Raw genomic sequence first — 23,257 nt, 5'->3', positions numbered from 1 at the left:
TGTATTACACTTTTTTTAAGCTGCTTACACACAAAATCTTTACTTGTCACACATTTTCTGACACTCAAACACCAGAAGCACACACCAAATCTGCAAAACCATACACTAATTATTGGCCTTTGACTCAGTTTTCAATTTCATAAAACACTTTTTGCAAAACACAACACACAATTCTCTATGTAACACACAAAAATCAGGAATTAATATTATGTCAAAGGTGTTTGCAAATTTTGAGATGTGTTTGTGATATTTTGAATGCAGTGCTTAATTTTGCAAGAGATGTGAGGCATTTTGTATTTTGTGTGTGCAATTCTTGGTGTGTATAAAGTTTTGAACAAAACAGGCAACGTTTTGAAAATGTGTGTAAGCAATTGAAAAAACTGTAATAACAGAAAAACTTCACAATCAGATTTAAATACAAAACTTTATTGAAAATAGAAAGGACAACACATATGTACAGATGAAAATAAATGCTGTTACGCATGTGAGAAACAAAAAGCATTATCTCATTAACAGACAAAAATGAACGCCCTGCCACTTTTAAATGATTTCGTACAAAAACGAGTAAAAAAAAAACTGAACAAATCTTACTTGTTGTCTATAACAACATTACAAAAAAAAACTTCAATATTTGATCTTGCATAGAAATTTGATTGGTTAGAGCTAAAAGCAGCTATTACTGTTTTAAATAGCAAGAAGATCACAATATTTCGAAATGAATCAAATGCAATGAGATATAAACTAAATCTAGAACTAAATGAACAGAATCTTTGCATTTTTGCATAAATGCATCTGCACCGTTTTTTTTTTTTACAAAACTCAACTTTAAAATCACAACTGAATATGAAATTCCAGTTTCTCCTTGTGATTTAAATGACCATTTCTTCTTTTACGGAGACAGTCAGTTGTTAAAAAAAGAGTGTGCTGGAATAATGTGCTAGTTTCAATACCTCAATTGTTTCTGGAAACTATCCTGGTACACCTCGAAACAAAAACTTTTGTGTTTTCTGACTTGAAAATAAGCAGTGACACAGTTACACCTTTACAGAAACAGACCATAAAACACATGACCCATTTACAGTCATACACAAGGAAACGGATAGCATTGATGTGACAATGCAGGTGCAAATTACTTAGTTGGAGAGGATTGTCCAAAGTACATTTCCTCCAACAAACACATGCACCACTGTAATCAGCGGACCATGAAGTTAGCAATCACATCCGCACCCAACAAAAAAACAACAACAATATTGCAATGCTTTATGGCATTTTACAGGCTATATGAAGTCACTCCCTCTAAAAAAAAGCAGATGTTTCCAGTGAAAGAACAAGTTCCAGGTAATGGAAAGACCGGTTTTGAAATCTCTGGTCATGGTTTCCAACCATCTTTAGGGCTCAGGTTAATCATAAGCACTGGGTGAAGCCATTGTTACAGCAGTTTCGGGCAACTTCGGTCACATAGGCAGTTCAAGGCTTCATCAGTTGCAAAAGTGAGAGCAGGGGTGGTGGTTTAATGGAGCTCATTATTACTGACGGCGGTCGTAGATCTTAACTATTCGTTTAATATGGAAAAGCTTGTGGCGCAATTTGCGACATTGGTGCTTCTTGTTTTGATAATCTGGCATCTAAGCAGAGAGAATAATGGAAAGAAAGCCTCGTATTAACATAAAAAAGCAGAGCATCTATTACTATGAATATGAGTCATACTTTAGTTTTATAACCATGACTCACCCGTTTTAGGTCTTTGAGATGATTATATTCCTCTGCTACAGCCTGTAACGTGAGATAAAAAGAAAGTCATATGGATTTGAACAAGAGGGAGGTGAAGTAGTCATCTGAAATGTTTCAGTCGCTCACATGGTACTTGGACGAGCCCTCTTCAAGTGCGTCCAGCTCTCTGCTAAGCTTGTTTATCTGATCGCTGATGTCGTCCATTTCGGCACACAGTTCCTTATAGGTCCTGAGGTCCGAGTCAAACTCTTTCTTGTACTCGTGTCGCTGGGTGTCAGACGTGATCTCTGGATACAGACTGATTGGGAAGGAAACAGAACGCAGTTGGATGGAAGCTTGTATAATGAGCTTTAAAGTAGGCAAGATAATTAAGATTAATAGTCATTTGGTAGTTTTTAAATAAAGTTTTATCCAAATAAATGAATAAACAGACACTTTTCAGCAACAATCCCTCTGGCGCGACCTAGAGTTAAGCATCTTGATCAAAGCAACAACGGTGGTATTTGACGGATTAACTGCTGTGGAGTTTGAACTGACAACCTTTCAGTTGCCACAGCACAGCAAAACAACAAAACAAACACCCACCATAAACCGAGGAAAGGTGCACACATTTACCGTTACAAGGTGACAATCTGTCAGCAAAATCCAGTCATTTGAATAGGAATATGCACAATCAGTGAGGGCATAAATATTCCCCAAAATGGTCTCTGATATTTCAAATGACGCTAATTTGAAATTCCACCATTCACAACATTTTGTTAATGTGAAATACTACCATTTGCCAAAATTTTACTAATGTGAAACACCAAGAGGTGCCAAAATGTTGCTAACGTGAAATGCTACCATTCACCAAAATGTTACTAATGTGAAATACTGTACTACTGTAGTACTACATTTGAATAATGTGAAATAAAACCATTTGCCAAAAATTCACTAATGTGAAATAAAATCATTTGAAGAAAATTTGTTGATGTGAAATAGCATCATTCACAGAAATTTAGCTAATGGGAAATACTACCATTCACCAAAAACAAAATCACTAATTCAATACTTCATCTGACAATTTATTTTTGCTAATATGAACTACCACTATTTGTAGAAACTCACCTAATGTGAAATATGTACCAGTATTCACTGAAAGTTTGCTAATGTGACTATGCCTTAACTCCTTACTAAGGTCAACTTTTTACTAAGACTCAAACTTTCAACCCTTTATTTTTCATTTGTGTCAAAAAACAGCAAAATAGTGAGAATATTTTTTTAAATTGTCCATAATTCAGTGATTACTGTTCATAATTCAAGTATAACTAACATGATCAAAGATTAATAAATGCTAAAAGAATATACTGTTAATTGTTACATTTATATGTCATTTTCCCTGTAAGTTTATTATTTGCAAAAAGATTTTCTTCTCATGGGCCAACAATGAGTGAAACCAAACCACATCTATTTTTTAACTCTTTACAGCCAACCAAACAACACATATAAACATGCACACATATGCAAAGACCTTTAACCCAAATTTAGTCTTTTATGTTATCATGTGGAGATGCATGCCAGAGATGATTATGTCCTACAGACGTCCTTGCTGTGTCCAAGGGAATGTGCTACTAACCCTGGGCCTGCCTGAACCACAAAAAATTCTTACCGTGTCCATAGATCCTCGTCAAAATCGTTGGCAGTCTCTCCTCCCGTTGTGTACTCAGTTTCGTACTGGGACTCGTCCAGCTCAGGGTTCCTCCTGCGTCTCTTGCCCCTGGAGGCAGACGGCTTGCGGATGGTGTCTGTCTGGTCGGAGGGGCTGGAGCTCACTTCTCCAGACGGGGATGTCGAATGAGATGGCTGGCTGAAAGAGCGCTCAGGGTAACTGTGGGTGGAAAAACTGTTACTACTTTATCCAAGAAAAGAAATTGCACACATTTGAGCAAGTAAATATTTTTCAAGATACTGTATGAAAATCTGAAAATAGAAAAAGTTTATCTGCCATGGAATTAAAACACAAAAAAGGTCATTGTCTCACAATTCAGACTTTTTTTTCACAATAGCAAGTTTATATGTCACAATTCTGACTTTTCTTCTCACAATTGTGAGTTTTTATCTAGCAATTGTGAGTGTACATCTCACAACTATAACATTTTACATCTTGCAATTCTGACTTTTTCTTGCAGTTCTGAGTATATATTATATAAGAAACAAATGTGAGAAATTTTGAGATATAAACTGGTACTGGTATAAATTATTGTACTTTTATTTATTTTATTCTGTGATTAAAATAAACTTCCATAGGTTTAAGACTGTAGTAGGAGATTAATGAATTAAATAAGTAAATGCACATTAGAAGCATTATTAGTGAGAATGTTTCATAGAAACAATGCTTTTCAAACTGAGACTGATATTTAAGCTACCATACTTCTTAAACACAGCAGTAACAGAAACAATACTGCAGTACTGGCAATATTGCAGCAAAATATCATTTGCTAAAGTATTTCAGATATCCTCATAAGCTGGTGTTTCACATTTCACTGTGTTAATAAGCAATATGTTTTCCTCATCGCACTACATTGTGATGTTTTTTGTGTTTTCCAATAAACATGTTAGGTCAAATTACAGAATAACCTTTTTTTTCTTTAATGAAAAATTGAAAAGCCAATCATCTTTTACATCTTTTAAGTTTATTTACTCCTAAAAGGGACTTTGCCAACGATGTCATTAACTAATTTATACTGAATCAATATCATTGAAGCTTGTAAAGCCACATAAAAAGACAAGGCTGACCTGACTTAAAAATAAATTATAATGAAAGAACATCTCATTAAAAAATGCTAAAAGTTTGATCTCATGCCAAGACACGTCATATTTGGTGTAATCTGACCTGACTTCATAAAACTAATGGCCCAGACCATTAGGCAGATTAATGATCCAGACAATAGCACTGATGATTTAACATCAACTAACCAAGGTCGCAAAAAAAGCCACGGACTACTTTGGACTAAGAGTAAGTCTACATTGCTATTCAAATGTTAGATTTTTTTAAGGGAATTAGGCTAATGCTTTTATTTTAAAGTGACAAATACCTTTGTTTACTGAGCATCAAATCGGCATCTTAGAATGATTTCTGAAGGATCATGTGACACTGAAGACTGGAGTAATGATGCTGAAAATTCAGCTTTGCATCGCAAGAATAAATTACATTTTTAAATATACTAAAATAGAAAACATTTCACAATATTACTGTAATTTTGATCAAATAAATGCACTGTTGGTGAGCATAAGAGACCCCAAACGTTTGATCAGTAGTGTATGGAAAGCTAGAATGCAATTCCAAATGACTTAAGCTATAAAGTTAGCTCCAGCATTTCCTTAGCAGGGACATGCAATATTGCCTGTTCACATGGAGCTCAGCTTTAAAGTCTCCAGCCATCCCAGGGTCGGATCACTCACTCACCCGATAACATTGTTGGTCTCAGAACTAAAGACGCTGCCGGTCTTCAGGGGGATGGAGCCGACACTGGGGGCTGAAACCAAAACAGGAGCCATCTTCTCTGAAAACACCATGGATGCCTCCTGCACACTCTGTCCATCCTGAACGTGGTTGACCTGAAAAAAGGAACAAACTGTTTAGTACAAAGTCTGCCAACTTTGATTCATATCTCAGCAGAGAGTATGATGTGCGTAACATCATGAAGCAACATATCTCAGATAATGACAGGGGAAAAGACATCACAAACATTTAAGCAAAGCAAGTGAGAACTAAAAGCAGATAACAGACTTTTTAATGTGAATTTGAAATGATCTTAAATTTAAAAGGGTCTTAAATTATTGTATCATTTATATAATTCTGCTTATAATGTTAGCAGAAATACTTAGCATCGACATCCTATTTTAGTTTTTCATGACCATATTCCACACTATCTCTGATCTTTAGATAAAAATGGTCCTTTTTTGCTGCCAAGCCTTTAGGAAACTTTTGTATTGCATTGATTAATATACAATGCAGTTATACACAGTACTACTAACTGAAATGTGAAATAAATGTATCATCTTAAAGGCGTCACATGAGGCTTGAGGTCGGTAAGATGTTTTAAATGTATCTGAAAGAAGCTCATCATGGCTTCAATTATTTGATGAAAAATGGAGTAGAAACAAAAATAATGTGAAATATTATTACAATTTAAAACAACTGTTTTCTGTTTCAATAGACTTCAAATTGAAATTTATTCCCGCGGTGGCAAAGCTTAATTTTCAGTCTCAAGTGTCACCATTCTAATATGCTGACTTGGTGCACAAAAATATTTATTATTAATATTATCAACACTGAAAAGAAATTTAATACTTGTGTGGAAAACAATGCATTTTTAGGATCCATCGATTCAAAAGAACATTAATTTGAAATTAGAAATGCCTATTTTCTTAAATGCACCCTTGCTTAAAAAAATCTTTCTGACCACAAAGACCTGACTTTTGAACAGCAGTGAAAATATATATAAAAAACTCTGTTTGAAAAATGTGACATAACATAAAATAAATACCAGATCAGTTTTTCTTGTTAAAAGCCTGTAAGGATGTTATGTATATTACAATAATGCACAAAAAGTAGATTATTAAAAATATCATAAATCTGTCTTGATTGCAGACTTTTGAAACTGCATTCTGTGCAGAACATTATACCAACACAGAAACCATTTTAGATCCATTGTTTAGACTTTATTTTCCTTCTGCTACTGTACAGGAAAGACTGTAGGGAATAAGAAGCAAAAGTGCCCTTGCTCTTCCTGTTGAGGTTTGATTACAGAGGATGTTCTCAGCATGTAAGTGAATTTTTTGTGACAAACACACAATGCCAATAGTAAAGATTTCTGGCACAATATATGATTTATAATACTTTATAATACTAAAACAAATGAAGAGAGGATAAACGGATACAAGGAAAAACAATAAGGAAAAACAATTCTGATAAGTACACGGCTAAAACAATGAAATCAGGTGTGCGTGACGGTGGGACTGTTTATTTTGTTCTGGAGGGGTTGTGTGTAAAGGTATGTGTGTGTGTGTGTGTTAGGAGGGAGGACGCAGCTGAGAAAGAGGAAAGAGGGTGGAGGAGCGTTTCCCTGCAGCTGGGGAGAAGGGGAAAAGCCCCTGTGCAGAAGAGCTCAAATCATCCAGGAATTCCAACAATGCTTTCCCTGCATGAGCTACTGCCACCGCTGATCCGCCATCATGCTACATAAGCAGGGAAAGAATGCTTGAGAACTCTGAAAAGAGGGACGTTTCAATTTCGTGACCTCCTTCTGCACTAGAAAAAAAGTGAAGGAGAGATATAAAGGCAAGGAGTTTTCAAAGGGAGTGTGTGGAACGGGATTTGCTGAAAGTACTGGGGCAGAGAAAGGCAGACCAGTCTCATGATGGCAGTAATTATGTTTCCAATGGACTTAATCCAAAATCAAACCGCACCCCACGGAGCCTTCACTACAAGCTACGGGTTCATTAATAACCTGTAGAAAGATTTACTAGAGGCTGTTCATGTTTAGCTCAAGAGCAGTTTCTCAGTTTAAAGCTTATTTAATTATCAGCCTTGTCTCAGACATTTCTTCAAAAATTCATAATTAAAAATAGAAACAATTGTAACATATTAAGAGTATAAAGCTATAGAATTATGAAGGATTTTGGAAAAATTGAAGTTCATATCGAGTTCTCTGACTTGACTAAACTTTGGTATCTTAGTGCATCTGAGAACTGAGCAGAGTTTGATCTCTTCTGAAATGCTAAAGGTCTGCATTTGCGCTCATTTAATCTTTGTATATCTGTCTAGGAAAAACAATTAATATATTAAAGGGATCTCATCTGGTTTTTTCTTTGGTATGAGGAGCCTCACAGTCATTTCACTTTATATAAATTAATGATAATTAAATTAAAGTTCTTTTGATCTTTTTAGTGCAAAATGTCTGATTCTTGAATAACCTTTATTGCTTTAATTGCTTCTCTTTTTCAAATAAGAAAGAGTCACAGTGAGTAATGAAATGTTATTGAGTGATGCGCGCGCACACACACACACACACACACACAACATGACTCATGTTCTCTTACACAGCACTATTGTACTGTTTTACTGAAACACTGTTCTGTAACACAAATAAAACCATAGATGCAATGTGAACAAACAGTGATTCCTATACTAGCCAGCATGAGAAATTGGCCGATATTTGTCTATTTTTAAAATAAAAATTAGCTGATAAACATGGATCGTCGGCTCAGAATATAATGAAAGCAGTTTCGGCACATTTTCAGTACATAATGTGTAAATAAGTATTCATAAAATTGTTTGATATTTTGTGTGTAATCCCATATGGGAAATATATATATTTTATTTAGATTTTTCTTTTTTCAAAATAAGGCCCAAAACATATTGCTAAAATAGATTAAAAACACAAATGTATTTAAGTTACTTACATTTTCTTTTATCTTTAACATTTTAACATATATATATATATATATATATATTTTTTTTTTTTTTTTTTTTTTTTTTTTATATTTCCTTAAGCTGAACTTTCTGCAGCATGTACTTAGCATATATTTTAAATTATATTTGGCAAGGAAAATGAAATATTGGCAGTATGAATTTAAAATAAATAATTTCTTTAATTTTATATATACAGATATTTGGCATTTATCCAAAACATATTTTGACTTTAAATGTACAGTACAATGTACATTTTGTCCTTTTAAGCCAATTATTGAAATAAATTACTTGAAATAAATATACTTATAATCTTAAATACACTTATAATCAGTAATATACCAACCAGAGGCCACACTTACAACCGTCTCGGCCACGTAATTTATTCTTTATAACTGTAAAGAAATGCTCATTCAAGCTTGCTTTCCAACTGTCTTAGTAGTACAAAAGTTTAGCTGTTCATAGTCATCCACCAAGGAGTTAAAAGCCACTCAGCTTTCTTAGTGTGGTTAATGATTATTCACAACGAAACTAGGTTGGCTGTTAACAAACAGACCATATCAGCAACACATTCAACCTTGTGACTGAATTATCACCAGTGTCGCACAGGCCACTGAAACTATTAAACGATATATGACTTCAAAACACACCTTCAAACCGCTCACAGTCTACCAAGACAAAAGGTCAAAATTTACTATCACAAACTACTGTATTTAGAATAATTAAAATGTTTGCCCCTTGTAGCCTACAGTTGCTGGGATGCTAGATCCGAGAGTAAATATACTGTATGACGTAGACAATTAAATGTATGGGCATTTCTACTGCAAATTATTTGGATACTGTTTGCTTCAGAGACTAACAATAAGCTTGACACTGGCCTTTCATTTTCATCCCCTTAGACAAGACACTTCATAGCATTCTGATCTGGGTGTGCCACTTAATTAGTGGCCATGTGTTTCTTCCTCCATGCAGAACGTCTCAACGTAGGTGTAATCAGGAAACTTACCCAATCCTCCACATCTCTGCCCTCGGGTCCTCCCATTAGAGGTCGATCCCAGTAGATGTTTGGTTTTCCATAGTGCCAGATTTTACTTCTGGTTCTAAAGGAGAAGAAGGCCGCCACAGCCAGTGCCACCACAACCATGAACCCACAAACCATTGCAACTGCCTGCAAACGACAAAACTGTAGTGTTAAGTCCAATGTGTACATAAAGTTTTTGTCATACTGAACTAAAATTTAGTACACTACAATAATCATCTTAATAATCATCTCACTCTCATGATCAGTTTTTATGTGCGTTGATCAATGTTTATACTGTAAGTGACTAAAAGCCTAAATTAACTTTATCGAATAAAGTGATCATGTATATTCATTGGATTTGGATTAAACCACTCAAATCAAATAGTTTTTAAAAATTATTAATTTTTGAAAATCTTAATGAAATCTTTTTGCATCGAAAAGTTTTGGGTACAGGGACTTTCAATGGAGGGACGGAAATCTCAGGTTTTGTTAAAAATATCATCATTTTTGTTTTGAGGATGAACAAAAGTATTATGGGTTTGGAATGACATGAAGGTGAGTAAAAATGTTTGAATGAACTTACCTTTAAAATGACTATTTAAAGGGACAGTTCACCCAAAAATAAAAATTCTATCATCATTTAATTCTGTCTTCACAACCTCATGTTGTTCCAAACATGTATTAATTTCTTTCTTCTGCTGAACAAAAGAAGATATTTTGAAGAATGTTGGTAACCAAACAGTTGCTGGCAGCCATTGACTTCTATAGTATTTATTTTCCATACCAAGTCAATGGCTACCAGCATCTGACTTGAAGGTGAGTGAGTGATGACAGAATTTTCATTTTTGGGTGAACTATCCCTTTAACATCACTAAATCAACCTAAACACAACAGATTACAGCAATAAAATTAAATATAAGGGTTAGATCAGGCTTCCATTGTAAGTGTAAATGCACATCCTGTACAGATTTACACACTGGAGTTGAAATTATGGTCTATGGCAATCCTTTGATTGTAGACTATAAAGAAAACATAAATTAAATGTAGTCTCTAAAGACATTTCGAAACATCCTGTAACTTTAAATGGTACCTCTTGAGGGTCCACGTAGCAGTAGTGGTACAAGTACTGGTTATAGACGGGAAAGCCGGCCCCCATTCCTGTCACACTGCTGCCATAGAGGTTCTGACACATCAGAATCATGGGGTTGTAGTATGAGTTGGTGGAGCTTTGGGCCATAGGGTTCACTCCTACAATGTACACTATGCTTATAATGCCTTGAATCACGGCCATTATAGAACAAATAACAAGCACCACCAGGTAGAACTTCCTGCTGCGGAACGTGTTTGTTTTGGAGAAGCTGGCTGCAAAGAATCCCAAAGCAATGATGAAGTTTATGGCAGCGATGGCGATCATGCTAGTCTTGGCCGAGTAAGGGGTCGGGTAAGAATTGTAGTACCCTCCGTATCCACTTCCGTAGCTTCCGTATCCACTGCCGTATCCGTATCCACTTCCGTATCCACTATAGCCCGAATATCCAGATCCATAACCAATTCCATATTGCATGTCCCAGACCAGAGTTGAGGCCACACAGGCAAAGATTCCCAGACAGAGGATTATAACGGTTCCCATCATAATCTTCACAATTCCCGGAGGGGAGAACCATTTGTAGAAGTGCTGTGGCACCTCCTCGCCCACATAGTAGGATCCTGGAGGTGCAGGGTAGGGATCGAATTCACTCCGTGGGTCTTGGAAGCTCCCTGGTGGTCCAAAGCCATTGGACGGTGGGGTGTACATCGGGGGACTGTCATAGGGTTGTTTCTCAAACATCTCTCAAAGATGTCCAATGACCTGCTAAAAGAAGCAAATGAATGTATAAATATGAACAATATCACTTAGGTGATACAGGCAGATAGAAAATGTAACAGGTTCTTCATTTATTGTTTAAAAGGCCAGTTAAATCTGTGAAATAATTCAGTTTAAAAGACAAAATAAAAAAACACCATAAATGTAGCCCAATTAAAGCCACGCACTATATTCCAGTCTAAGGCATACAATAGCTTTGTGTAAGGAAAAGATCTAAATTTAAGTAATAATTAATTGAACAAAAAATAAATAAATAAAATAAAAATAATTAAATGAACAAAATCCAATTGCAAAATAATAATGTATTAATTTAAAAAAAAAGTAATAAATTTTTAAAAATGTAAAAAATATTAAGTAAAAAATGTATTAACTGAAATCACATTAAATTACATTTTTTTTTAAATCATATGAATTCAAACATACACTGTTCAAATGTTTGGGGTCAGTAACATTTTTAATGTTTTTGAATAAATCTCATATACATACACACACACACACTCTTTTGTTTCTGTGAATTGTGAGGACTTTCCATAGACTTCTATTACTTTTATACTGACCAAATTATATTTTCTATCCCCTAACCCATACCCACTCCTTACAGAAAACCCGTTTGCATTGTTACACTTTCAGATAAACATAATTTACTATTTTTAATTGACATTGTGAGGACCGCAGGCCAGTCCCCACAATGTCAAAAATTTCAGGTTTTGCTATCCTTGAGGGGACATTTGGTCCCCACAATGTAGCATAAACAAGTACGCACACACACACATATAACATATATTATCAATGAGGGCAAAAAGTTGTACCGCGTAATATTTGTGGAAACCATTATACGTTTTTTTTATTCTTTTTGCGTTCTTTGATGAACAGAGAGTATTTATTTGAAATAGGAATCCTCTGTAGCATTATAACTGTCTTTGCTCTCACTTTTGATATAATTATTGTGTCTTTGCTAAAAATCACACCGACTCCAAACTTTTGAATAGCAGTGCATATAAAGGAGCTGCAATGGAATATTATACAGAAATAATCATAAACAGAAATAAATACAAAATTGATATGCCTTTTTTGATAGCTGACATACACTCCTTGTGTACACAACAAAACATAACAAACAGCATACAGGGTGGGAATGAGACAAGTGTGAGTAAATAATGACAGCATTTTCATTCATGAGTGAGCTGTCCCTTTAAATGTCTTAGATCAGCACATCAGCAGTGACATCAATTAATACACAGGCCAAAATGACGTTACCCAAAACCACAAGCCGTGTAACCACCGTACTTAAATAACTGTGTTGTTTATCAGTGTGAGGTAACAACAGAGATGAGAGTGGAGACATCGGCACCAGGGATCAGAGTCTGTCCACACAAAGCCACTGTTTACAGGCCCGAACGTGGGAGTTAAACTCAATCTCAACCATTGTCCAGCACCGACTTTGAAATGCATAGATTTCAATTCTGGCCAAACATGCCGTTTATTTAATTTCAGATCATATGCTCTAGGGGTGAGGTCACTAACAGGGCAAAACCAGACAGAATAGATATAAATCATTCTAAATTTGTCTTTATACTTAAAATTGTAATCACGATTTTACTGTTTTCTAAAAATTTAAAATATAATATAAAATAATTAGTTTCACATTCAAATTTATGTTTTCATTTGTAATGTCATGATTGTTAATGTCTTCAATAGAATACAATATTTATAATATAATACAATAAAAAAATCTCTATATCTACTGTAGGGTGCAACACCTCAACAACAGAACAGTTTCAGTCCCTGGCGAAGGCCTAGATAAAGCCATTTGTCTAGTTACTATGTATTCACCTACTATCCGGCCTCCCCCAACTTCTCTCCTTTGTTATAGCAAAAAGTCAAGGCTGCACTCTGTCTGTGCATGGTCACCATGGTAATAAAAGCCTGAGGTTAAAAAAAGAGAGGTTTGGATAGAAAAACACAAGAGCTTCACTGTCTGGCTGCTCTGGAGCGGGGGTGCTGCATACGTAGGCAGAGTTGTAGTGATCAGGTGTCTTCAAGAGAATCCTTTCTTATTTATCAACACAGCACAGTTTTGATTTAATTTATGATTAATTAATGAATCTTTTGAATGAGCAACAACAGGTGAGAGGTTAATACTGATGTGAGTGAGCTTCACTGTTTTTAGGCTAAAACCCTTTATTTATTGGTCTTACGAAAAAGCTACAGCAGTACCATCATGGCATCATAATACAATGGTAGTCTACTTTATGTATGTATGGTATGTGCATGGTATTTCAAAGCACACTACCATAGCACATTATCAAAAACATTTGGCATGATACCTTGGTATAAGTAAAACATTACCATGTTAAGAAGCATGGTATTTGTACATAATATTATGTCCAAAATTGTTATTTTTGAAACAGATAATGATGTATGAAATGTAGTCAAATCAAAAGTGGGTTAACTTGGTGCAAAGATTAGGAAGCCTGTTACTGTTTACTTTGCATGTCATCGTAAAACTGCTGCATGTTTCTATAACACACTAAAATGAGTTTTAATCACTCTTTTGTGTGTGTTTTTTTTAAGCGAGACAACGATTTTTAATAAAAGGCCTAAAAGTATGTGGAGCCTATACAAAATACTATCATAAATGCTAAAAATGTATAAATAATTATATTTTAAAATATAAATGTAATATTTTTGCAATTGTAAAATAAACACACAAAACATTATTTACCTTTTTGAATCTGTCTTCTCCTGAAGAAATGAAGATGTCTACTATTATTATTATTTTCCCAGATTATTATTGTTCGTCTTCAAATTCAATTCTCAGTTTTAGGAGAGAAAATCTCAAAAAATGAAGCTGGTGAAAGGAAAAGTGTTGGTTGGGACAGTTGTCCAGATCTATCTCTCTCTCTGTTCTCTAAAGCTCTGTGCATGCATGCAGTGAAGCACATCTGTATCAGTCAGTCGTGCTGACCCCCTCCAAAAGATGTGGGTGGAAATGCACGAACGGAAATAAACTTCCTTGAGAACAAGAAGTTTACTCGATCTAATCTAGAGACGTGCCTCGAGCGCAGTTAGTCAAACCAGGTTTAATCCCATTGGATAGAAGCAGCAGAGGGTGGGTTATTCCTGTCACGAGTTTGTTCCTATCATAATCGATAAAATATTAAATTCACAATTTTTTATTTTTATCAGCATTATATTAGTTAGTATTATATCATCACAATAACACAATTAAGTGAACAAAGGACGGATTTTAGATTATTTTACTACTTTGGTTCCAGCAGGTGTTGTTATTTTTAATCACACACTGTAGCATATGTCAAAATGGTCATTTGGAGAAAAAAAAAAAAAAAAAAACCCGCCCTTTAATTTATTAAGAAATATTCCAGGTATTTAGTAGTATATATTCTGAGTGTGGTCAGAAGGTGTTTCAAAATACTTCATGTCAATTTATTCCATTTTTAAAGCGCAACATTTGTAAACGACTGTTAAATAGCACCGTCTGGCGTCGAATCAAAGAATGGCATGGAAATAAAACAAGGTGAGAAGTAAACATGGCGCAAGATTTCTTGTGCAACTTATTAAAAGTGCTACTAAATTACAACATTCACCATGGCCATCTGTGGACAAAAGGAGATGTCCTTGCTTTAATATTTTATAGTTATTTAGTTGAATGTCAGAATGACAGCAGGGGCCAGTTGCATAGCCACTGTGTTAACACTGTCTTAAGAACTAGTTTGACCAACTAGCAGTTAACTTTTTGGACTAACTTGCCATTGAAATACAGTAGAGGCTTTTCTAAGATGTTTATGCATCGGGCTATAGTTGTAACTTCACCAACTTTCACATTTGTGAAAGAATTAAAATTAGGCAAGAATATAATAATAATTTAAAAAAATCACACAACTGATTCTTTGTTCTCATATAACATTTTTTTTTTTAAATAAGATGGGGATCCTGATGTTGAGAGAGTATAGAATGAGTTTAACAGCAACATGACCAAGATTTGTGTTTTACTCTATATAGACAAAAAGCACTTAGAACCACTCCATTTTTTGAGTAATAAATAAAGTAATAAATAATTGATCAGTCCATTAATTCACATCACTTCTGTGCCCTTGGCGGTACTGAGAGTGTCCCCTTTTAAACAAGAGGGAAAACAAACCTGCATGAAAAATGTGCCAGGTTTATTTGTTTTGGTTCTTAAATATTAATAAATACTCACTGCGCAAAGCTACTGGACCTGGGAGGAGTGTTGAGTAGAGATGTGCAGGGGGAAAAGCAGAAAGTGCTTTCCTTTTTTATTTTTTTTTAAATATTAATGCAAATGGAATTTCCCCACACCAGAGCACTTTTGGAATAAAACAGCTTTGTGGCATAGAAAGTGTTTTTTTTTTCCAGAAAGTGTGAACAGATAGAGGAAGTTGGGATAAGATGAACCAACAAACTAAACTAAATAATGTGTAAAAGTGCGTCAGTTTTCTCCAAATCATCCAAACTCATGGCATGATTGGAACTTATGTGTGGAAAGGGAAGAAACCCATTGCAGGAGGATATAATATCCACATTGCCAACATGAAAATGCGGTCACATGGTTTATTTTGTGTTTAGCAACCTAGAAACAAAGAATCATCTTACCTTGTAGCTCATTTGACCCTGAAGTCTTCCCTATGTTTTTGAGAGAGAAAAATTAAGTAATTTGAATGAGAAGAAAAATAGGCAGGGAGAAAAATAGTTATTCTTGAAACTTTCAAAGTTTGAGCTATTTTTTGGTACATTAAATAAATCGCATCAAAAGGCAGTCATTTCTGAGGAAAGTAACATTTAAAAAAATAAACAAGATTTATCTATCACTCCTTAATGTACTGTAATAGTACACCACTAGACAGAGCCTGTGTGATTGTACAATCATTTGAGAAAGTGATCTTCATTCTAAATAGCCATTAAATTTGCATTTAACTATTTTGATCACATGTTTATGCATGCCGTGCGTCTCACTGAAGCGCTTTGTAGCACTGAAGTCAATTACTAAAACAAGACATAATAGAAGAAAGAATATCAATGAGGGTGAGATGAGACACGTTTATCCAGATCACAGCACCCACTCCTTTGAACAAACTGAATACATCAACTTTCACAACTGCATACGTAAGAGATCATGTACAGTTAGAGGGTCATCACCGCAATGTTATTCACTGTATTTTGCGTAACGTAACGTAGGCCTACATTATCTGCCAAGATATCCAAAATGTAGATGTCTTAATTGCTTCATTTGAAGAGATTTGGAGAAATTTAGCATTAGATCACTTGCTCAGCAGTGGATCCTCTGCAGTGAATGGGTGCCGTCAGAATGAGAGTCCAAACAGCTGATAAAAACATCGCAATAATCTATAAGTAATCCACTCAACTCCAGTCCATCAATTAATGGCTTGTGAGGCGAAAAGCTGTGTTTGTAATAAACAAATCCATCATTAAGATATTTGTAATTTTACAACATTGCTTCCAGCTAAAATATGAGCCCTCTTTCCATATCAGAAGAGAAATATGCACAGATTAAGCCATCAAAAACAGTTAAAAAATTCATTTTTTCACCAGAGAAAGAGTTATCATGGATTAAGGGCTATTTTGGAGAGACGGTTTGAAGTTAAAATGCCTTGATGGATTTATCACAAACACATTAACTGATGGACTGGAGTCGTGTGGATTATTGTGATGTTTTTATCAGCTGTTTAGATTCTCATTCTGGCGGCACCCATTCACTGCAGAGATTCCATTGGTGAGAAAATGATGTCAAGCTAATTCTCCAAATCTGTTCCAATGAAGAAACAAAGTACATTTACATCTTGGATGGCCTGAGGGTGAGTAAATTGTCAGCACATTTTCATTTTTCTTAAATTTCTTCCAAAATAGTGAGTGAATGCACAAAGGCAGAGGTTTTCCAGAGGAAAAGACGGATGGGTGAACAATGGGAGAAATGCACTTGTTACAGGCTTTAAAGTGGCTTGTTCAGAGTGGCCTAAAAATATTGTCCATTTTCTTCAGCACAAATGGTTAACTGGGAGTAATACAGGAACTGCTATTCTTAGGTTGTGCGCCACATTCTGGGTCATTATTGCTGTAATTGTCTTAAAATGGACCAAGTTAAAGGTTAGTGGATTTGAACCAGTGAAGAATCCATATAAGTAGTAGATAACGTCCAGCGAAGACAAGATTGATAAAAACGCAATGTGACCAGGTAGTGGATTTGTTCATTTATTTCTTTATATTGGAGCCCAGCATTATGTAAATCCGCTACAGCTTGGTCAACAAGGCCAAAGACACACAGTAAAGGCAGTTTGCTGTTTTTCAAACCCGTAATGACAATCACATCTTGATGCTTTCGTTCTAAACCTAGAAATGGGAACCAAATTGGTTAATTCATGTAAGTGGTAATGATATCCAAGTGTGGGGTTCATCTCCTGTTGTTCTCTTCTACATTTTGTTTAGGTGAATTTGTTGAAGTCTTTGATCAAGGAATGCATGTTTTCAACTATGCTGCCACTCTGCTGTAACATTTTGTATATCCTCTACAAGCTATAAAAATCTAGGTAAATAATAAAAAAGGAATTTCTTTTAAAAAAAAGAAAAGGAAAAATGAAGAGAAAACCATCCTATAGGTCAGCTCCATCGTCATTTGCATTGAAACGTGCGAGGGGGTGAACACTATTTGCTCCCCATCACATCCCCAGGTTGTCTTACAGATTGCCCGAGCTTCAAGGACCTTTGGAAGCTCTGCTGGAATCATATTCAGTGTTGAAGAGAGACACTAAAGAGAGAACGCATATTATTCTACTAGACCTTGAATGTGGTCAGTGTAATATAAAAAAAGTGTGTAATGTGGAAACATTTATCAGTTGAATTGGACTAGCTAATTTTTTTTAGACTGAAAAATATCCATTAGACATGTTTTTAGGTATTTTCTTAATATCTGGCTAAATTTTTATATCTAGTAATCAATCTGGATACCAGTCTTCCAAAGGCCCTTCCTCCGCTTCTATGAGCTGGACAATTTAACGACAATTCTTTGAGCCTAGAATACCAGCTTAGTACTTACTTCATACTGTGCAGTACATACTGTATACAGTACTACTACTTCTAATTTGTAATATTCTACAAATGTGTAGTCACACAATCTTATAACACTGAATGTTTAATCACTTAATATTTAGCATTTTGAGGGGATTTCAGACAAGATTCACCTCTAAATTATTAATTTATTTGTATATAAAGTAATACAATTATTAGAAAGAATATTTCATATTATTAAAGTCTTTAATGGCATTTTAAACCCAATGATGATTTGTAGATTATATCCCGTCCTTTTTTGCATTTCCCATTCATTTTATTATAAGTGTGATTTTTCATAACCTTTTTTCTAATGTCCACATTTATTTTTTTCATTTAGTAAGTGCCACAAAAGTCACCAATTTTTGTACCATTCTGATGAAGTAAAAAATTCAAACATTTCAAAACATACTTTTTTTTTGGTCTGAAATGACCAAGAACCACAAGAGGGTTAATTCAGTTTTGAAAAAAATTGTCTTTTTTAAATGTCAAAATGTTTTATGCTAAAAAACTACTGCTAAAAATAATGCTGAAAAAGAAAAGTCGAATGCATTGCATTGTGGGATACGGTATTCAACGCAGTGCTTCTCTGACAAATGTAGGGCATTTTAATGCATACAGAAAATTTGCATACTGTACACTGTATACAAATGTGACCCTGGACCACAAAACCAGTCTTAAGTCACTGGGGTATGTTTGTAGCAATAGCCAAAAATACACTGTATGGGTCAAAATGATCAATTTTTCTTTTATGCCAAAAATCATTAGGATATTAAGTAAAGATCATGTTCCATGAAGATATTTTGTAAATTTACTACTGTAAATACATCAAAACTTAATTTTTGATTAGTAATATGCATATGCAATATGCTAAGAACTTCATTTGGACAGCTTTAAAGGTGATTTTCTCAATATTTAGATTTTTTTGCACCCTCAGATTCCAGATTTTCAAATAGTTGTATCTTGGCCAAATATTGTCCGATCCTAACAAGCCATTTATTCAGCTTTCAGAGGATGTATAAATCTCAATTTCGAAAAATTGACCCTTATGACTGGTTTTGTGGAACTGGGTCACAAATATATTCTGCAGTAAGAGTAAGTAGCATGCTGGTATGCTATTCAGAACATAGCCTATATCTGTAATCACTGCCTGTCTGGTGATTTCCTCTCCCTCGCATTTTTCCTTCCTTCTCAGTCCTCGTTGTGTCTATGGGTTTAGCTTCATTGAATTCTCTGTTTCCAAACTATATCTCTCTATATAAATCCATTCCACCCCCTGCAGCCTGAATCCAGTCCATACTATACAAGGGCTTTACAAAAAAGCTAACTTTAAACAGCCATACAATGGCTAAACATAAACCATATCTCTACCATGATGTGTTAATTCGTTACATTTTATCCCAGTGTGTTGGAGTTGTCATTCTTGTTAACGTTTTAGTACTAAAAGTATATTTAGCAGTGTTAGTTGATGACAGAGGTGTGTAGGAGTGTGTGTGTGTAGGTTTGGAGTATGGTTCTGAGTGTGTGAGAGCGTGCTAGCCGCTATCGGAGGACGTGTGTGGTGCAGTAGAGGGTGATCTCCGCCGGTGTGCGGATGACGCCCAGGAGCGTTCGGAGGTCTGCGAGGAGGGTCGTGTGAGAGTGAATCCGCGCTGGGTCAGCCCTTCCAGCAAGTGGTGCTGTTGCTGCTGTATGGCTTGTGAGAGCAGGCCAGGCAGAGCCTGCAGACTGCTGTTTATGGAGTCCAGTTTTTCCTCTAGGTGACCGAGCCGCTTTTCTAGCTCCTCACTGCGCTCCTGCAGCTCTGATACCAAGTCGTACATCACATTCTGTGTCTGAAGAAGTAATAAGCACAATTAGTACACACACACACACACACACACACACAAAGCACAAATCCTGTTGTCCATTGGCATGGAAATTAAGCATATTTTCTGACTACAAAAAATTAAAACATTAACATTTTAACAAAATATTTAAAAACATAACATTTAAAATATAATATTACAAATTAAAAGACACAAAATATGTATTTACACAAATATGTCGTCAAATAACCAATTAAAAAAAGAAATCCTACTGTTTGCATTGATCCAGACACACTTGCATACTGTATACTACTTCACATACTATTTTAGAGGTGAACATGGTCCAATATACTTAAGCAGTATTCAATAAGCAAAGACACACAGTAAAGGCAGTTTGCTGTTTTTCAAACCCGTAATGACAATCACATCTTGATGCTTTCGTTTTAAAATAAGTGTTTTATACCTGAATATGTTACAATCTTTACACTTTGGTGTACATAATATACAGCTTATAATCATAGTCTCCTAAAATATACACAATTTAAAACAAACCAAATCTAAAATCCATAAAATAAACAGTCCTTACTGTATTACAAAACAACCAGCATGTACTACAAAGGCTTAGAAGAAATAAGAAACACTGTACACACCTTTGCTAAGTCCACCAAGGTATTTGCTTGATCATTCAGCTTTCTTTGCTCCATCTTCACACTTCGCAGTCTGGGAAAAAAAGAAGCCAGGGAGCAGGTGGACAGGCAAAGAGAAAGAGATGGGCCACAAGGAAAGAAGACACACAGATATACAAGGGAGGCAGGAGTTTACAGAGGAAGGAGCGCAAAAGCAAGTGCAAGAGGTTGTGATGGGTTGTCAAATGAAAAGAGCAGGGAAATTAGCAGGGAGAAGAGGAAGAAACAGAGTTTGATAATTAGGCTGAAATCTAGAATGCAAAAAGTGTCAGATTATGAATGTTCTTCCATTAAATGATGTGCCCACATGCAAACATTTACATTCCAGTTCAGTCCAGTCAGACATGCAAACTTATTCAGCCACAGGAAGTCAAATAAAAAAGAAGGGGTCGAAAAGAACAACAATTGAGACATTGTCCTAAAACTCCATAAGTATATGGATATGGTTTTTATAATACTACCACAAAGTCAAGAAACTGTGCTGCAGAATTTTTCTAGATAGTGATCTGATGCATATAGAAACTCTCAACAAAATGCAATGGACAGCAATGAAATGCAGTTAGACATTATGAAGTAGTAAAAGCATACTGCTATTTAAACTGTTTTTGTTGTTGTTGATTTTAATTTTGTAGAAAAATGTTACTTTATACATTTTTTAATATACATCAATTTTAAATTTACATATGTATATATATATATATATATATATATATATATATATATAAAATACAAATTTATTCAATTCATTATATATATAATATTTTCAGTAATAATAATTGAATTAATTTCTATTTCAAATTAAAGGCTTGATTCAGAACTACATTGTTATTTGTTTCATCAAAAATGTAAACTCGCATACTTGTGGTCAGAATTTATATTGTCAAAAAAAAACTGAAAGTCAAGTGAGCTTATGTTAATCACAGACTTCAATTTAATTATAAATCATAAACTATAATTTGCTATTTTAAAAACCCAGATTGACGTCATGACTAAACAGCTTTATTGTAGCAAGAACGGTGCAAAATGTGCAGAAGCACACCCCAAACATCACCTTTGTCAACAGTGTGACGGCATACATTGAAACTCAATAGGATGTAGCAGAAAACATTCATTATATCGTGTCAGACTGGAGCCGGTGTAACGTGGAAACTGATGAACTGATAAAGACACAGAATGGGTGGACACACGGTTTGTGCTCCATGGTTATGACAGATGTGCTAGCAGTGATGCATTAGCATTAACCTAATTTCAGTGCCTACTGAATTCAGAAAGCTAACACCAGAAATTCTCTAGAAACACATAGATGGGCTTTCCTCTATAGGAAAGCCCAAACAAAACCCGGAAAGGAAAGGGGAGATGTCAAGGAGAGTTAACTGTAGAACAAGGAATTTTGACAGATCTTACAGCAGTTTCTAGAGAAAAATGCTTGTCAATGATACTCACATGCAGAATATAAACATAACATGATGGCTTTTCGTGTCTTATTCAAACATACTGTAAATGTCTCTCTGAAGTTAACCAAGCAACCTAAACCAACCCCAACCAGCCATTTGCTTCAAACTCTCCCACTCCCATCGAAAAACAAGTGTGAAAAAACTCAAGTGTGCAAGCTTTATGGAAAATAAAAGGTGGACACTTCGTACTCTTTCACATGTGCTTGTACTGTTTCAAAGATGAACTCTCAATTTTGGAAGGGCCAAAATTGGTCTGTTTGTTTCTGTACCCAGACCTCCATAGTTTCCTGCACTCCAGATGCAACTGTTACCTTCTCCACAACACAGGCCGATTTGCTGAGTTTATGAAGCATTTCATGTGCGGATATTTATAGAATTTTATGATTGTATGCATTAAGCAAGGGAATGTTTATGTGGTCTTGTAAAAGTGAAGGCTAAATGCATTATAAATGAATTGTTGTGCTCAGCAGTTGCGCTTTCACTTTGACTGTGTGCCAGACAGAGACAGAACTGGCGATTCACATCAGAGAACCTATAACACAGCCAGAAAATGTTACTGCACTTAAAGGATTAGTTCAGCTGAAAAAAAAATTCTCTTCATCATTTAATCAGCCTTTTGTCATTCCAAACCTGCATGACTTACTTTCTTCTGTGGAAGACAAAAAGAAAAAAAAAAAACTCTATAATGCACTGATCAATCTTTTTCATGTGAAGATGATCCATAAGCTACTACTGTATTTATTCATTCATTTATTTAAATGATATAACTAATGAATTCATTTAGATTTTGAACTGAGGTACAATAAACAATATATTATATAAACTATATAAACAATATAGGTACAATATATTAATTTTAACTTATTAAATGGTCAACCATTTCATTCAACTCATTAAACATCACTATTCTTCTCATAAACTTTGACATTCTTGAATAAAAAAACTATTAAATTAAAGATGTCATATGCATTTGGAACAACACAATGTTGAGTAAATGACAGAATTGATTTCTTTTCTTTGGCGTTTTGTCCCTTTTAAAAGTGAACGAACCAAGGGAAAGGAAATGAGTACTAAATGCTGAAGTTTGTGTCTAAACTTCTCATGCAGTCTAATAACATTCACATTTGGTATTTGTCTG

General features: G+C 35.0%; 2 protein-coding genes across 2 annotated transcripts in view; both read right to left on the bottom strand.

Annotated features, from left to right (window-relative positions):
- Positions 1-406: 406 nt before the first annotated feature.
- On the bottom strand, positions 407-14,112 carry LOC306848048 (occludin-like). Its single transcript, XM_079382366.1, has 8 exons — positions 13,796-14,112; positions 10,297-11,058; positions 9,192-9,353; positions 5,177-5,328; positions 3,380-3,598; positions 1,858-2,029; positions 1,732-1,773; positions 407-1,625 (listed from the first exon to the last, which is right to left on the bottom strand). The coding sequence occupies exons 2-8, from the start codon at positions 11,032-11,034 to the stop codon at positions 1,527-1,529; spliced, it is 1,584 nt and encodes a 527-aa protein (XP_079238492.1). The 5' UTR covers positions 11,035-11,058; positions 13,796-14,112; the 3' UTR covers positions 407-1,526.
- A 5,594-nt stretch (positions 14,113-19,706) lies between these two features.
- LOC306848004 (small conductance calcium-activated potassium channel protein 2-like) overlaps positions 19,707-23,257 on the bottom strand; it is a gene marked incomplete at both ends in the record, with an annotated part of 29,163 nt that continues 25,612 nt past the window's right edge. The window contains 2 exons of the mRNA XM_079382306.1: positions 19,707-20,006; positions 20,630-20,699. Of these exons, the coding sequence (XP_079238432.1) occupies positions 19,707-20,006; positions 20,630-20,699 (370 nt within the window). The remainder of the gene's footprint in view (positions 20,007-20,629; positions 20,700-23,257) is intronic.

Source organism: Barbus barbus (genome assembly GCF_936440315.1).
Source record: "Barbus barbus genome assembly, chromosome: 28".
Classification (NCBI taxonomy): Eukaryota; Metazoa; Chordata; class Actinopteri; order Cypriniformes; family Cyprinidae; genus Barbus; species Barbus barbus.
The sequence above is the reverse complement of the archived record's forward strand: the minus strand, read 5'-3'. Positions and strand labels throughout refer to the sequence as shown.

Bases quoted from the DNA above. Each gene is read 5' to 3' on its own strand.
- LOC306848048 (XM_079382366.1), bottom strand. From the start codon at position 11,034: ATGTTTGAGAAACAACCCTATGACAGTCCCCCGATGTACACCCCACCG. The intron at 5,329-9,191 runs GTAAGTTTCCTG...TCCTTTTTTCAG, and splicing joins GCAGAGATGTGGAGGATTGG to GTCAACCACGTTCAGGATGG. The intron at 1,626-1,731 runs GTGAGTCATGGT...CTCTCTGCTTAG, and splicing joins ATCTCAAAGACCTAAAACGG to ATGCCAGATTATCAAAACAA.